This window comes from Parasteatoda tepidariorum, chromosome 7 (assembly GCF_043381705.1).
Source record: "Parasteatoda tepidariorum isolate YZ-2023 chromosome 7, CAS_Ptep_4.0, whole genome shotgun sequence".
NCBI classification, from domain to species: domain Eukaryota; kingdom Metazoa; phylum Arthropoda; class Arachnida; order Araneae; family Theridiidae; genus Parasteatoda; species Parasteatoda tepidariorum.
Window position 1 is genome coordinate 26,399,858 of NC_092210.1, and position 13,718 is coordinate 26,413,575.

The 13,718-nt window shown below is 33.3% G+C and overlaps 1 protein-coding gene across 2 annotated transcripts in view; it reads right to left on the reverse strand.

Annotated features, from left to right (window-relative positions):
• Window positions 1–3,872: 3,872 nt before the first annotated feature.
• LOC107441685 (angiotensin-converting enzyme) overlaps window positions 3,873–13,718 on the reverse strand; it is a 25,307-nt gene continuing 15,461 nt past the window's right edge. For both annotated transcript variants that reach the window (XM_043045170.2, XM_071183209.1), the window contains exons 8-14: window positions 12,616–12,785; window positions 11,584–11,708; window positions 10,738–10,836; window positions 8,892–9,036; window positions 7,704–7,802; window positions 6,583–6,705; window positions 3,873–4,203 (exon numbers count right to left, since the gene is read on the reverse strand). In XM_043045170.2, the coding sequence (XP_042901104.1) occupies window positions 4,014–4,203; window positions 6,583–6,705; window positions 7,704–7,802; window positions 8,892–9,036; window positions 10,738–10,836; window positions 11,584–11,708; window positions 12,616–12,785 (951 nt within the window). In that variant the 3' untranslated portion in view covers window positions 3,873–4,013. The remainder of the gene's footprint in view (window positions 4,204–6,582; window positions 6,706–7,703; window positions 7,803–8,891; window positions 9,037–10,737; window positions 10,837–11,583; window positions 11,709–12,615; window positions 12,786–13,718) is intronic.

Here is a 13,718-nt window from a genome sequence, read left to right on the forward strand (position 1 = left end):
GGACTATGATGGGCCAACGATACATTGATGAAGTTCTACTTCCTCATGTTCGTCTTTTCTGTGGTGCTGTCGGTGATAAATTTGTTTTTATGGATGGCAACGCAACATGTCATCGAACACTCGCTGTTCAGGATTGTCTAGACAGCGAGGGTATTCAACGCCTCGTATGGCCATCACGTTCTTCAGATCTAAACCCCATTGAAAATGTTTGGGATGCTTTGGGGAGACAACTTGCTGGTCGAAACTATCATCCGATAAACAAGAACATCCTCATCCGTGCACTGACAGAGGAATGGGATAAATTGCCTCAACAGCTACTGGATAATGTTGTGCAAAGTATGATACGACGTGTAGAATGTTGCATCACACTCCACGGTGGACATATCCCGTACTGACACCTTTCTTCTAGTTGCCTGCTGACATTTAGATACATTGTTCCATTCTTCCGTTCGCAGCATCAAATGAACATTTTTTTTCTTTCAGATGTTTCACAGTTTTTGTACTTTCCATAACAATGAATATTCTTTATTCTAATGTCTGAACAGTGTGGCAACTATATTTTATCCTACTAGCCCTCATGTCCCGCTTAATGTTATGCTACATTGCAATTTGTGATCCGTCCTTAGCAATTGTCCAGCAGTGTATAATAGGCACTACTATGATTACTAATCCTAGGCCTGGAAAAAGTTAGAATGTAAGTTACTTAAAAACATTCTCATTGCCATTTTTTAAAGTTGTCCAATTGTAGGGATCGGCGTTGGTCCGGATAATCGACGCTCTGCTGTAGTTCACTTTAGTTAGTTAGTGCAAATCTGGATATGTTTGAATAAACCTGTCGCTCATACTTCTGTTCTGTTTTCTATCGCTATAAGTTTTCTAAATTTTTAAACCTAGACTATTTTAGATATGTGTTACTCTAAACAATTTATCTAGAGTAGTTGAAAATGATGCTATTAAGGATTAGTTCAAATATCAAAAATTTTTCATAAAACTTATGCTTTAGCTCCTGTCCGACACCTACAAAAATTGTGTTAGAAAAAAATGCTGTAATTATAGTTGGCTAAAAAAATTGAGTGACATTAAATTGCACCTTTTTTAATGTAGATTGTATGCCGATTTCAAATCTGCCGTTTTTCTCTATCATGATCATGAAAGGTTTTAAAGATATTGACACAAAATATCGTGCGATTGACTAATATCCGTTACGGAAAAAAAAGATTTTTGCCACAGACACAAAGAACTTGTAAAAAGTTTTGCAATGCATGGGAATTTTCGCTACGCTTATGAAATTCAATACTTCATTAAAAAAATAGAAAATTTATTTAATTGATAAATTTATTTACTTTAAAAGTAATTGGAAATAACAATCGACATGGTTCAAAAACTGGCACCCATTTTCAAGACATACTAGACGTGAATGAGAAGAAACGCAAGTGATTTGAAATATAAATTGTAAAGTTGCCAACGAAAAATGAAGGTTAGAAGCAAACCACAGTAGCCGAGAGAGAAAAAGATGAAAAATAGAACAAGAAAAACCACAGGATCTCTTCCAATCTGTTTATTTTTGAAGTAGACGAAGTTTTTAATAAAGTAATATCTTACCGCTTCTGTTTCTTAGAAATATTTATTTAAAAAAATGAAATTGTATTTTGATTTTTTAGTCAAATAGATTTATCTTGACGTTTGCTTGTACAAGGTGAGTAGCGTTTTTAAAAAGTGCTTAAATGTGCTAATTTTCGTTTTTTTTAAAGCCTTTAAAGGTGCTTTTTTCATTGGGTGTTTTTAAAAAGTGCTTAATTTTTCCCTTTTCCAAAATGAAATTTTTCCTTTTACCATGTTGAGTTTCGCTACGAATTATGCAGAAAAACATTGTTCTACGTATTCAACGTTTTCAAAATTAATTCAACCCCAATCTGTTTCGGCGTATCGTCAGTCCGTAGCATATTAAACGCCATTCGATTTACATGATTCAAAAATTTTGACATATGTCAAAAACAATGCCGAAAGTTTTTTTTTTTTTTGACATGACTGTTAAAACCGTAAATTGTCAAAAACTTTCAAATCCTACCTAATTGTGATTTTTTTACAGTGCTTAAAAATATTATTTGAGTGCTTGAAAAGTACTTATTTTTTGTTTAATAATTTGGCTACGCACCCTGTTATATTGTGCATTCTTGAGAGTATTTAAAAAAAAAAAAAGAAAAACTTGTATTTCTCTTACATGGTGCTGTTAAATCGTGCTATGTTTCATAATCTCCGTTGACGATACTGAAATTTTTTTGCAAAGCAGATGCCGTTAAAATGGCTGAATATTGTTTATTTATTTTTTTTAGTGCGCCTTAATGGGGAAAATACTTATCCCAGTTTCAATGTAACTACTACAGTTTTTAATATTGTCAAAAGCTATGATATTGCAAATGATACTAGCTTGGTCTGATGTTTGAACAAATAATTGAAAGGAATATGTTATAATGTTAATCTCACTCTTGATAAATATTTGACACGAGATATAAAAAAAAATTGTAAAAATATCGCTTATTTTAGAAAATTTTACATTTACGATTCTTGCCCACTGTAGAAATCTATCGAAATTTTCCAAAACATTTGTCTTTAACAATGCCGAACACCGTGTAACAACATTGATTTACTGGGCCAATCAATCAATTTTAATGAAGATATGCGGTAGTTAGACGTGGAAAAAAAATAATAAATTTCAAATTGAAGGGAAGTTATAGATACATTCTTATTTTAAATTACTAACATTTTTTGGGAAATTTCTGGTGATTTGTATGCGGATTCATAGACACTTGATTTGCGTGCTTCAAGAAACAATATTTCACTTGTGTCCAGATAGCAACACTAAGTAAGGTAAACAAAGGATACGATATACTGTGTTCTACTCATGAAGCTAGTTTTATTCTCCTGTTTCAGAACTATTTATCAAGTTCGTCAATAAATTGTGTTGCTAGTCAGAGCCTGACTTAGGCAGGGGCATACGGGGCAGTTGCTCTGGAGCCCCAAATCGAATAGAAAGTTTATTTTACGTTTTCTTTAATGAACTTATTTTAAACAAAATATCAGAACATTGTAAAATCCGTTAGCTTTTTCATTAATCTATCGTATGAACACAAAAAATCTATATTTTATAAATCCATAGCTTTCTAAGGTAGAATTTAGTTAAATTTTCGCAATTACGATAGACAAATTCGGCGAATCAAAAGCCTGTATTTTTAAATATTGCAATTTCGGTATGTTCACAAAAATACTGCCTTCTGATTGGCTTAATTAAGTCATCGTAATTGCGAAAATTTAGCTTAATTCCGCCCTAATGTCAGCTAGGATATGAATTTTTCGCATCTAGATGACAAAGTTAGCAATCAGAAAACGGTATTTGGCATGATGGATAAGATATAGAATTGTCAGAAAATCAATGAAATGGACAGAATGATATTTTGTCTGACTATTGAAGGGGAGACTTTATATCTATTTTAGGTTCCAGTCAGTTTTCTTGTTATATATTTATAATGAGGTAAAAAATTGAAATACCTCAATAGAGTTAGGCTCTTCATTACTGAATTAGTGAAGCAGAGGGGGGGGGTGGCAATTAGGCTAAGTCGGGCTCTGTTGCTATTTAAGGAAATAAATAAAAAATTATTTTTTTCCCTTCAAAATAACCATTCATCGCAATCAACAACGTGGCGCAATTTAAGGATAAATGGAATAGATACCTATGCAAATACTTTTAATGTAATTGATGAAACAGAATTCATACTATAGAAGGTATTGTTTTATACTTTTGAAAAGTATGCGTGAAGTTTGGCGAGAATAATTCTCAGCTTTCTGTGCGGAATGCAGCAAACCGTACACCTCTGTCTCCTTCCTCTCAAATTGCTCTTTATTTTTGCGACCATGTATTATAAAACATTAAATTGATTTTTAAAGAAAAGTACTGATGATACAACGTTTATCGTTAGTAACAAATTAATAAATAAGTTTTGCTAGTTCTGTGAACATTATGGGCACATCATAGGATCTTTGCTTTTCCATCCAATGTACTCATTTTTGTTTTGATCTTTGAGCCAATCATAGAGGGGCTTGAAGTATTCCAAGATAGCAGATGCGTCCATCTTGTCCGTTTTTCCCTTTGTGATTACTTTCATGGCTTCTCTCCAAGATACAGAGCTTCCCAATTTCAACGTGTCACTAAAAAGAAATTCGTTGATTTTTAAGCATCGTTTTCATTACATCAATAAAAAAAAATTATTACATTGATTGCACTAAAGACTAAGTTTCATTTGAAATCACCTGACTACTAATATGAGTTAAAATAATTAAAAAAAATTATTGAACCAAAATTTATTCATGTTTAGACTTGAAACTCCTGTATGAGGAATTTTTAGCTTTAAAGAAAATTTCTCATAGGGTGCTATCGCTACCTTTTAGTTCTTTCAAACAAATATGCGTTTCATGGATGGATCGTAAAATCATGGTGAGAATCAAAACTCAATCGAAATCTGCTTTAATCACTCTTGAGGAAGAATGGGATAATAAAAAAAAAAATTTGAAAACCAGTTTAATTTCCCTGTGAAACTTGGAGGCGTTTCTAAGAAACTACTTCAAATCCTTTTCCCAGGGGTAATCGATCACTTTTGAGTTTCGCATTTCTCATTAAAAAGCCTTTTTCCCACAGCTTCTTTGTCTTTTTTTCATCTTATTAATTTACCATTATGTATGTACTCTTTTTGACAACAATTCTAAATATATATATATATGTAGAAAGGATTCATTACAAATGTGATTGATTACTTTACTTTTGTTGTTTATAAGATTCCACATAAAATAGAACACATTTAATTAGTAATTAACTGTTGCTGTTGCAGTCTTTCTGTTAGAGCTGGCTGTTACCCAAACCTACTAGGACCCAAACCTTAAATAGTGGCAGAAAAGGTAATTCTTTTAAGAAATATATAGGATAAAAGAAAAGTAAACTCACAATTGCGATAAGGTAATTTTTTACAAAAATAATTAAATTAATTAATGTTTGTTGCCCATACCTCCTAGGACCCAAGTCCTAAATAGTGGTAGAAAACGCAATTTTTTTGAGAAATGTAGAATAAAAGAAAGTAAACTCATAATTGCGATAAAATATTTTTTTAACAAAATATAATTAAAATTTGTTGCCCAAACCTCCTAGGACCCAAGTTCTAAATATTGGCAGAAAATGCAATTTTTTTGAGACATATATAGTACTAATATACTCGTAATTGCGATAAAATATTTTTTTTCACAAAAATAATTAAAGTTATTAAAATTGTTTTAATTATATTTTAATCATTACATATTAAAAGGATAAATTTAAAAATTAAATTTTTGATGCGTATTTATTAGGATTTTTTTTTTTTTTTTACTTTCTTCACAATTTGATCCTAAAATAAAATCTTCTAGACTCAAATAATAAAGTATTTATATACCATAAAACTGACCAAAAGGTTATTTGAATCGAATTTCTAACTGTTCTTATAATTTTTCATTGTAATTAAACTTCTTCCAACAGGAGTCCCTAATTAGTACCTCTCGGTCACAGTGGTTTTTCTTCTTTTTTTTCTCTCAGCTACTATAGGTCCCGTAGTGGACTGATCGTTAAGACACGGTTCCCAGCAGATCACCGAAGTCAAGCATCACTGGCTGCGGTCAGTGTGCAAGTGGGTGACCACTTGGATCAGTCTGCGTAGGGACCGAGGGTGTGCGGTATTGGTCCTCGTTAAACTGTGCTACCGTAAAGTGCTCGACTTCGCGCAGGTCGTCGGGCTACCGAAGCGGGGGTGCCATCCCCTCCGCAGAGGATCGAAATTGTGATGGCATGTCTTCGGATCATCCTCCGGGGTGTTTCCCAGACCGTCGCCAATAGCCCATTGTGCAGCTCTAGTGCGACGTAAATTAACAATAACAACTCAGCTACTATAGTTTTTCTAGTTTTGTTTGTCACCTTTATTTCAGTATATTTTGTTAGCAAACTTTACGTTTTTATACTTCAAATCACTTTTGTTTCCTCTCATTCACGTCTGGTAAGTCCTGCAAATGGGTGCCCGTTTTTGAGTGCTTGAAACTTTTCAACTGTTATTTCCAATTTGTATATTTTGCGATTGAAGTTTCTAATCAAGAGGGCAAAATCATCAGTTATTTAATTTTTTTATGCATAGACAAGCCTTTCATAGACAATTAGTCTTAGAATATTACATATTTTAAGATTCTATTCAAATATTAGAATTTTTTTTCTTTTTTTAGGTGGTAAAATTGCGCCAAGTGTTGTCCAAGAAGCTGGGTTTCCAAAGAATGTACAAAAAAATGATAATAATAATAGATTGTACCAGAGAAAATTGAAAAAAAAATTGATTTAAAAAGAAATAAAAAACTAGTCGCTTAAGGGCTTACGTATCAAATCGGCTTAATAAATAATAATTTTGAGTTACGCTTTATAAATAATAATTGTGAGTAACACTTTAAAAAATTATTATTATTTTTAATTTCAGAAGAAATTTTTTATGAATAAGATTTAATTCTGATAATAATAGGAGAATATACCTTAGTAGTTTTCCAGCATTCTTATTTTGATAAATGTCACATTTATGCAGAGGTCCTTTGAATCCGGCTTCATCACAAAGAGCTTTATGGAATTGAAACTGGATCACAAAACTTACAAAGTACCTGCAGAAGATTAACATAACATTTATTTAATCGAATGTTGCATTGAATTTTAACTTGGATTGAAGTTTTGATTTTATGGTTATCTCACTTAAAAATTGCATCGATCTTCTCGATGCAATTTTTAAGATTGCCTTATATTTTTTGAAATGACTTATAATAATTTTAAAGAGTAAAACACTGTTTTAGTTCAATATTTTTACTTTACTTAAGTCATGTCATAAGACATTTTTAGCGCAATTTTCGCACTTTTAAGGGCATTTTTGCACTTTTTAAGGGCATTTTTTTGCACTTTTTAAGGGCATTAGTTGAGATTTTTTAGATCATCAAAATCCGGGTTCTAGTTATTATTATTTACATTCAGACCACCGTTCAGGCATTAAGGCCTGTTTATATGATCCAAGTTCTTGGACGAAGATTGATTGAAACTGGTGAAAACTTGTTTAGCTTGAAGCTTGGATCATCCAAGTCCTTGGATGATAGTAGAACATGTTCTACTTTCCCTCCAAGTTTTTCCTCCCTTAATTAATCATCTTGTAAAGTTTTGTGACGTAAACAAGCAGGCATCAGATTATGTCATTTTGTTATCCATTTTTATATATTTTAATTCAAATAAATTAATCTTTTAGGGTGTATTTGTGTTTTTATAATTTTATTTGAATTTATTTAGTAATTTTGAATTCATGTAAGTATGATTCTATAATGTTGAACATGAACAATGTGCATGTGTAGGTTTTTCATTCGACCAATCAGCAACATTCAAGAACTTGGATAGTGTTGACGCATCATCCAATTCCTTGGAGAGAGTAATTCCCCCAAGTTCTCGGATTCAAGAACTAAGACTGTGCTAACAGATATGCTCAACAGATGTGCTTTATAGTCTATGCTCAAACTTTTTCATCGGGTGAAGTCTGATATTTAAATTGTTTAATTGTGTCAATAAGTGGTAATTTTAATCAAAAATTTTTTTTTTTAAAGTAGAGTTAACAAACCACAATTACCTAATGTATGGAACATCTGCAATTACGTGGTATTTTGCAGCAGCATCTAAATCCTTCTCAGTTCTTAAGACAGGTGGACAAACACCTTGATATTTTAACCTACAAAAATTAAATAAATATTAAAAAATAAAATAAATTACTTAACACGAATATTTTTCTTCCCCGAAAATTATGCCATTCATAATTTTATGAGTATTTTAAGGAGACAGAATAGATGAGCATCGAATTTGAATAATTTTGAAGTTACCAAATTATAAAAATCATGAAATATTTATTTATCATTATATTTTTGCTTGTTGCTGTTTCTTATGGCACTTGGATATGCCAAGTACGCCAACCGAATTAAGTCAGGGGAGGTGCGCCTTTCGTTTGACAAGAGAGCACCACTAGGGTAAAAATACGACTTAGCTCCGAACCTCTCGGATAGATAGCAGCTCCACTCATTCGTGAGGCCACTTTCACAATATTGACATAGATCTGAGGGGGAAACATTTTTCTCCGGATCCCTGTACCCATGGTACTGCTCAGCGACCAATCATGGGACTTTCGTTTCCACAGATTTTGCAGGCGAGTATACCACACGTATTCGGTGGATCTTGGTGTAGTCGAAAATAAACTCCGGCTTCTCTGGACCAGAGTCCGATTCTCTGAGCTACCACGATCCATTATATTTTTGATTGTTTCTGATAAATGGAATGATCATATTGGCTCTACCTATGGCAACACTTCGCATGGCATTCATCATTAGCGTGTGGAGAGTCATAAGAGAAGGAAGTACGTTGGTTTCTGTCTTGATTTTCAAATAGATTAAAAACTTTTAAGCTGGGAAATCATAGGGAACAGAAAACTACATGTACATAGTTTAGAACATAGTTCTAAAACTACATGTTTAGTATGTAATAACTACATGTTTAGAGCATAGTTCTAAAAGAAAGCGTTGTGAAAATTTAAAAAAAAAAAATTGACAATTAAATACGGAAAATATCGTAGAAGAGGGGAGGATCAAGACATGGAACCAGTCTACTCTCCAAATGGCGTATTCGAGCGTTGCGATCTCGAATTATCGCATAATACATGAAACGAAAGAAGCAAATACATATTTTCAGCGCTCTTAAATTTAAAAAAAAGAAAAGGAAATGGTGTGGAGGTGTTGTCTAAAGTCAGCCGTTAGATATCAAAATAGATTACCTCAAATTCCACCATGCAGAGTTGAGTTGATTAGTCTTAACAGAACCATCGAATACTCTCCATCTCCAAGCATCAATTAGAAATCCAAATGGTACAAACGCTATTTTATCCAGAGCCGTTTTTAACAGATTGTTTATTTCTGCCTCTGAAATTTTTTATTTTATTTTTGTGGATTAGGTAAACACAAGGATTTTCGAAACAAACAGAATTTGTTTAAAATGAATGGAATAAAAACTTCTCATGTTCTTTACTTTATTTGAATCATTTGGCAGCATGTTCGAAATTCCTGTCACAAGATGCAATTATTAACTGTGTTAGAGTTAAACTTTTGAGATACAAAATATAAAACTTTTTCAAGAATCAAAATATAGTGAAACTAAATATGAAATTAGGTGGAACTAAGCGTATTAAACCAAAAATATTGACATAGTTATGGTATAGATTTCCAACTACCGATTCCCAGAAATCTTCCTTTTAACAAGAAGTAAGCAAATGAAAGTTTCTTTTTAAGAGACCTTTTGGTGTGAATGCGTGGCAACTGTAATATACAGAATATTCCACCATCATTACCCGCGCGATCAAAATGTATCGAATCACTAGTGGGTACGGCGGGGCGAAAACATCAAAACTATTTTCATTACCTGATGACACGTGGAGTCCTTTCTGTTAGCTGCAACAATCAAGGCCGTTAGATTTAATATGCATTTTTTTAATCGCTTAAATACTGGAGTCCCAACACAATTACTTGTTTTACTTTAGTTTTAACAAGGATTCTAAAAACATAAAAGCTTTTTCTACGGAACGTATATCAATTCGAAATGCATGATTTATTAAAAGTAAGTTTAAATGGTTAGGTAATGATATAATGTTTTCGTGCTTATTTTAGTTTTTATATGTGAAAAATTTAAAAGGATTAAATAGTTCAATACAAGTGACAATGAAACAATTTGATCAGCATGAGAATTATCGTAATCCTGTGTTGCGCACTGTATGCCTTATGAAGGAATTTCCCTTTGCCGACTGTCCAGAGCACTGTCATTTGTTACGAAGTTCGACTACTTCAAGTTGGTGTGTGAGATCAAAATTTAGGATAAGATATGGTACACACTGATCGAGATATATCAAATGCTCTTACTCTTTGAAATTTATTAATATTATATCATCATTATCGTGCATCTATAGCAACTTATAGCTTTAGACTCTAAGGAAGAGAAATTCTTCTGTTAGTAAGGTTAAATGTGTAGTGAAATGAGGAACGATTCAGGCTCAATTCACGAAGCGATTGGAAAAGACTTTCATTTCCAAAACATTTTCTGACGTTGCAAGGATTTCTACCATAAATAACACCATGATTTGTGCTTTTTTGGTTTCTAATAATTCGTGTTTGCAAGGAGGAATGGGTCGCGGTGGCTCAGGAGCTAGAGTGCTCGTCTTCCAATGAAGTGACCGGGTTCGAATCCCAACGGTGGCTGATAAATTTGAATTTCACACCAACCACAGTGCTGACGTGAAATATCCTCAGTGGTAGGTAGACGGATCATGGGTAGGAGTCCCCTTCCCGACTGTCTAACCGTGGGAGATTTTCGCGGTTTTCCTCTCAATGTAACGCAAATCTGGTTAGTTCCTTTAAAAAGTCCTCTGCGAAGGCTAGTTTGTCCCAATACTTGATCCAGGAGTTCCCTTGTCTTTTGGATTGGGTTCAGAATTGCAATGCAATGGAGTTGAACATTAATAGTTCTAAACTCAAAATCGGGTCAGTCGTTCAACGCCTGTTTAAAATTAAAATAATCGAGATTTCTTATTTTCAATATATGCGTATATTATACCAGTTTCTGCTCTTAATTACCTGGGTCATGATTGACTTCTTTCAACAATCCGATTTTTTTCATGTGATCAGGAGTAGCTACAGATAAAGCCAAGACATCACCAATAGCTTCATGAAAGCCTATAAAATTAATACAAAGTAAAATAGTTAATTTCACAAAGTTTTATTAACTAAAACTTATATAAGTAAACCCAATTAAATTTGATTTTGTAACTATTATTCATATACTATATATACATATATATATATAGGTGTCCCAGGATTGTTAGGTAAACTTCATGGGGAGGTAAGGGACATCGCAAGGATTCAGATTTGTAGAACAACCCATGCTCAGAAACGTCCTCGTTCACCGTTAGGTGGTGTTGTTCACAAAATGGATTGGGCGTTGTGGTCCTGTTTCCTGACCACCACGCTCTCCTGGTTTAAGCTGCATGGATTTCTTTTTTTGGGGTGCACTGAAAAGCGCTGAGTACACAACACCTGTGGATTTAGAAATAGATGTGGTTGAAAGAATCGGCTGTGCTGCAGCGGGGGGATATCCAACAAAATCCAGTATATTTGTGCGAGTCCGTCAATCCATGGTCCGGCGTCGTAATGCATGCATCGCTAGCAATGGCGGAAACTTTGAAGATCTTTTGTGACATCTTCACTTACAATCTACCACAGCACATGTAATATCTTTAACGAATAAATATTTCAGATGATCTCCAATCTTGTGTCTCTTTGTTTCCTGCACCTCTCTGTCTTACTACTTTCTCATGAAGTTTCCGACCATGGGTTTCTATGCCATTCTAAATCTTTGTGATGTCCCCTACCTCCCGTTAAAGTTTGTCCCAATAATCCTGGGACACCCTCTATTTTAGTTACCTGAGTTTGCACCATTTCTAAATACCACAGGTTGCACCTTGTACTGCAAAAAATATTCCACATGGCCCATCTCATGATGCACAGTTATAAGATCTTCCATGTCAATTCGGGTACACATTTTGATCCTGTGAAATAAAATTTACTCATCTAGAGTTCATTTGTAAATAATAATTATCACAATAATGATAAAAATTCAAAATAATGTTTACTATTCTAGATTTAATAAGTCTCTTTTATTATTTTACTATTTGTACCAGGCGGGCGTTACACCGTCTCCCGTCTGAATTTTATTTAAAGGAAACGACTTATATCGAAGTACCACGGTGGACTGATCGCAAAGATACAGTTTCCAGTACGTAAAGCACTTTGATCAACCTGCGTAGGGACCGAGGCTGTTCCTCGGTATCAAGTCCTCGCTTAGCTTTTCTATCGTAAAGTGCTCGAGTTTGCGCGCAAGTCATCGGGTTACCAAAACGGAGGAGCCAATCCTTCTGCAGAAGATCAGAAATGTCATGGCATGTCTTCGGATCATCCTCTGGGATGTTTCCCAGACCGTCGCCAATGGCCCATTGTGAAGCTCTAGTGCGACGTAAATAAAGTACCTACCTACGCATATCGAAATTAAAATAACAAAAATCATTTTAACGTAGCTTCCTTTCATAAGTTAGGGGAGAAAATGACATTTTCACGTTTCGTTCCAAATATGTCGAAGTGCTTTTGGAAACAATATTTTTTGTTCTTCCGTTCGGAGCTTACACGAATATATTGAAAGGTTTTTTGACTCATGAGCAGGCCACATAGACCTGTCCATGTGAGAAGCAAAGATTTTCTGAATTTAGTCCACATACTTGTGCTTTGTTGATGGTCATGGCAAAGGCGAGACGAACCTATAACCTTTAATTTTTCTAACAGCTATAAAACTTACATATTTTTGGCTTTAACACTTTTTAGTGTTATTTCCACATGACAGCAGACTATTTAAGAATGACTTAGGATAAATAAGGTGAGGTTTTAAGATAAATGAACTCTAACCTCACGTCACCATCATTGTAGAAATCCCACGCAGATGCATGACACACCATTTCTCGATCAGTAGGTTTTTCTATGATTGATTTTTTCCAGAATGTAGGTGTCATTGGTATCAAGCCGAGAGAGGTAAAGAACTCTTCAGAAACTTCAAACATATCCCGAGCATTCAGTTTCTAAAAAAATAATAATAAAAAAATAAAAATTTATGCTAATATTTTGAAACAGTTCTCAAAGAATTGCATATGTCGTTATTTAATTCTTAAAAGTCAATATTATGAAATAAAAGTTAAGATTCTAAAGCACATTGATTCTAAAACCCAAAGGAAGGAAATAAAAGAAATAAAAAAGAAGAAGAATCGCCTTGAAAAATCTCTGCACTAATGATCCAATTTTCACATTAAATACACATCCTTTGGCTCAAAAAGCTAACCTTAGTTTATTAATGAGTACCTGGTTTTAATTAAGTATAAAATCAGGTATGGAAATTTTATAATTAATAAAAAATTTACCATTAATAAAAAAATTTATCTTTGAGAAATTAATTAAAATTTTATAATTAATTTTATGATTAATTTTATAATTAATTATGAAATCAGGTATGGAAATTTTATAATTAATAAAAAATTTACCATGAATAAAAAAATTTATCTTCGAGAAATTAATTAAAATTTTATAATAAATTTCTCCAAAAAAGCGTACTTTTTCTGATAGTTTGGATTCTTGACCATCAAAATATCTTGAAGGGGGCCACTATCTGCAAGAATTTAAAAAATATTTTTCTCTGAAATTATTTTTAAAAATACGAGTTTGATAATTGCATGCATAATTTTAGAGATTTCCTTCAAATGTTCCTAAGGTATGGCGAATTACGCAAAAAGTAAAAAACCAATTTTAGGAGATCCTAACTTTCGACCGCTCTGAAGACATAACTATTGAGTTGGGACTATATTTTCCAGGTTATCATTACCTCCCTTCCTTATTTCAGTAGTCAAGAATCCAAATCTGAAAAATATATGTTTACTAGGAGGCTTCGCCCCCTGCTCGCTGGCGCTCACCAACCCCCGGAACTGCTTTCGCAGTTCATAAAAGATATTTGAATTATGAGC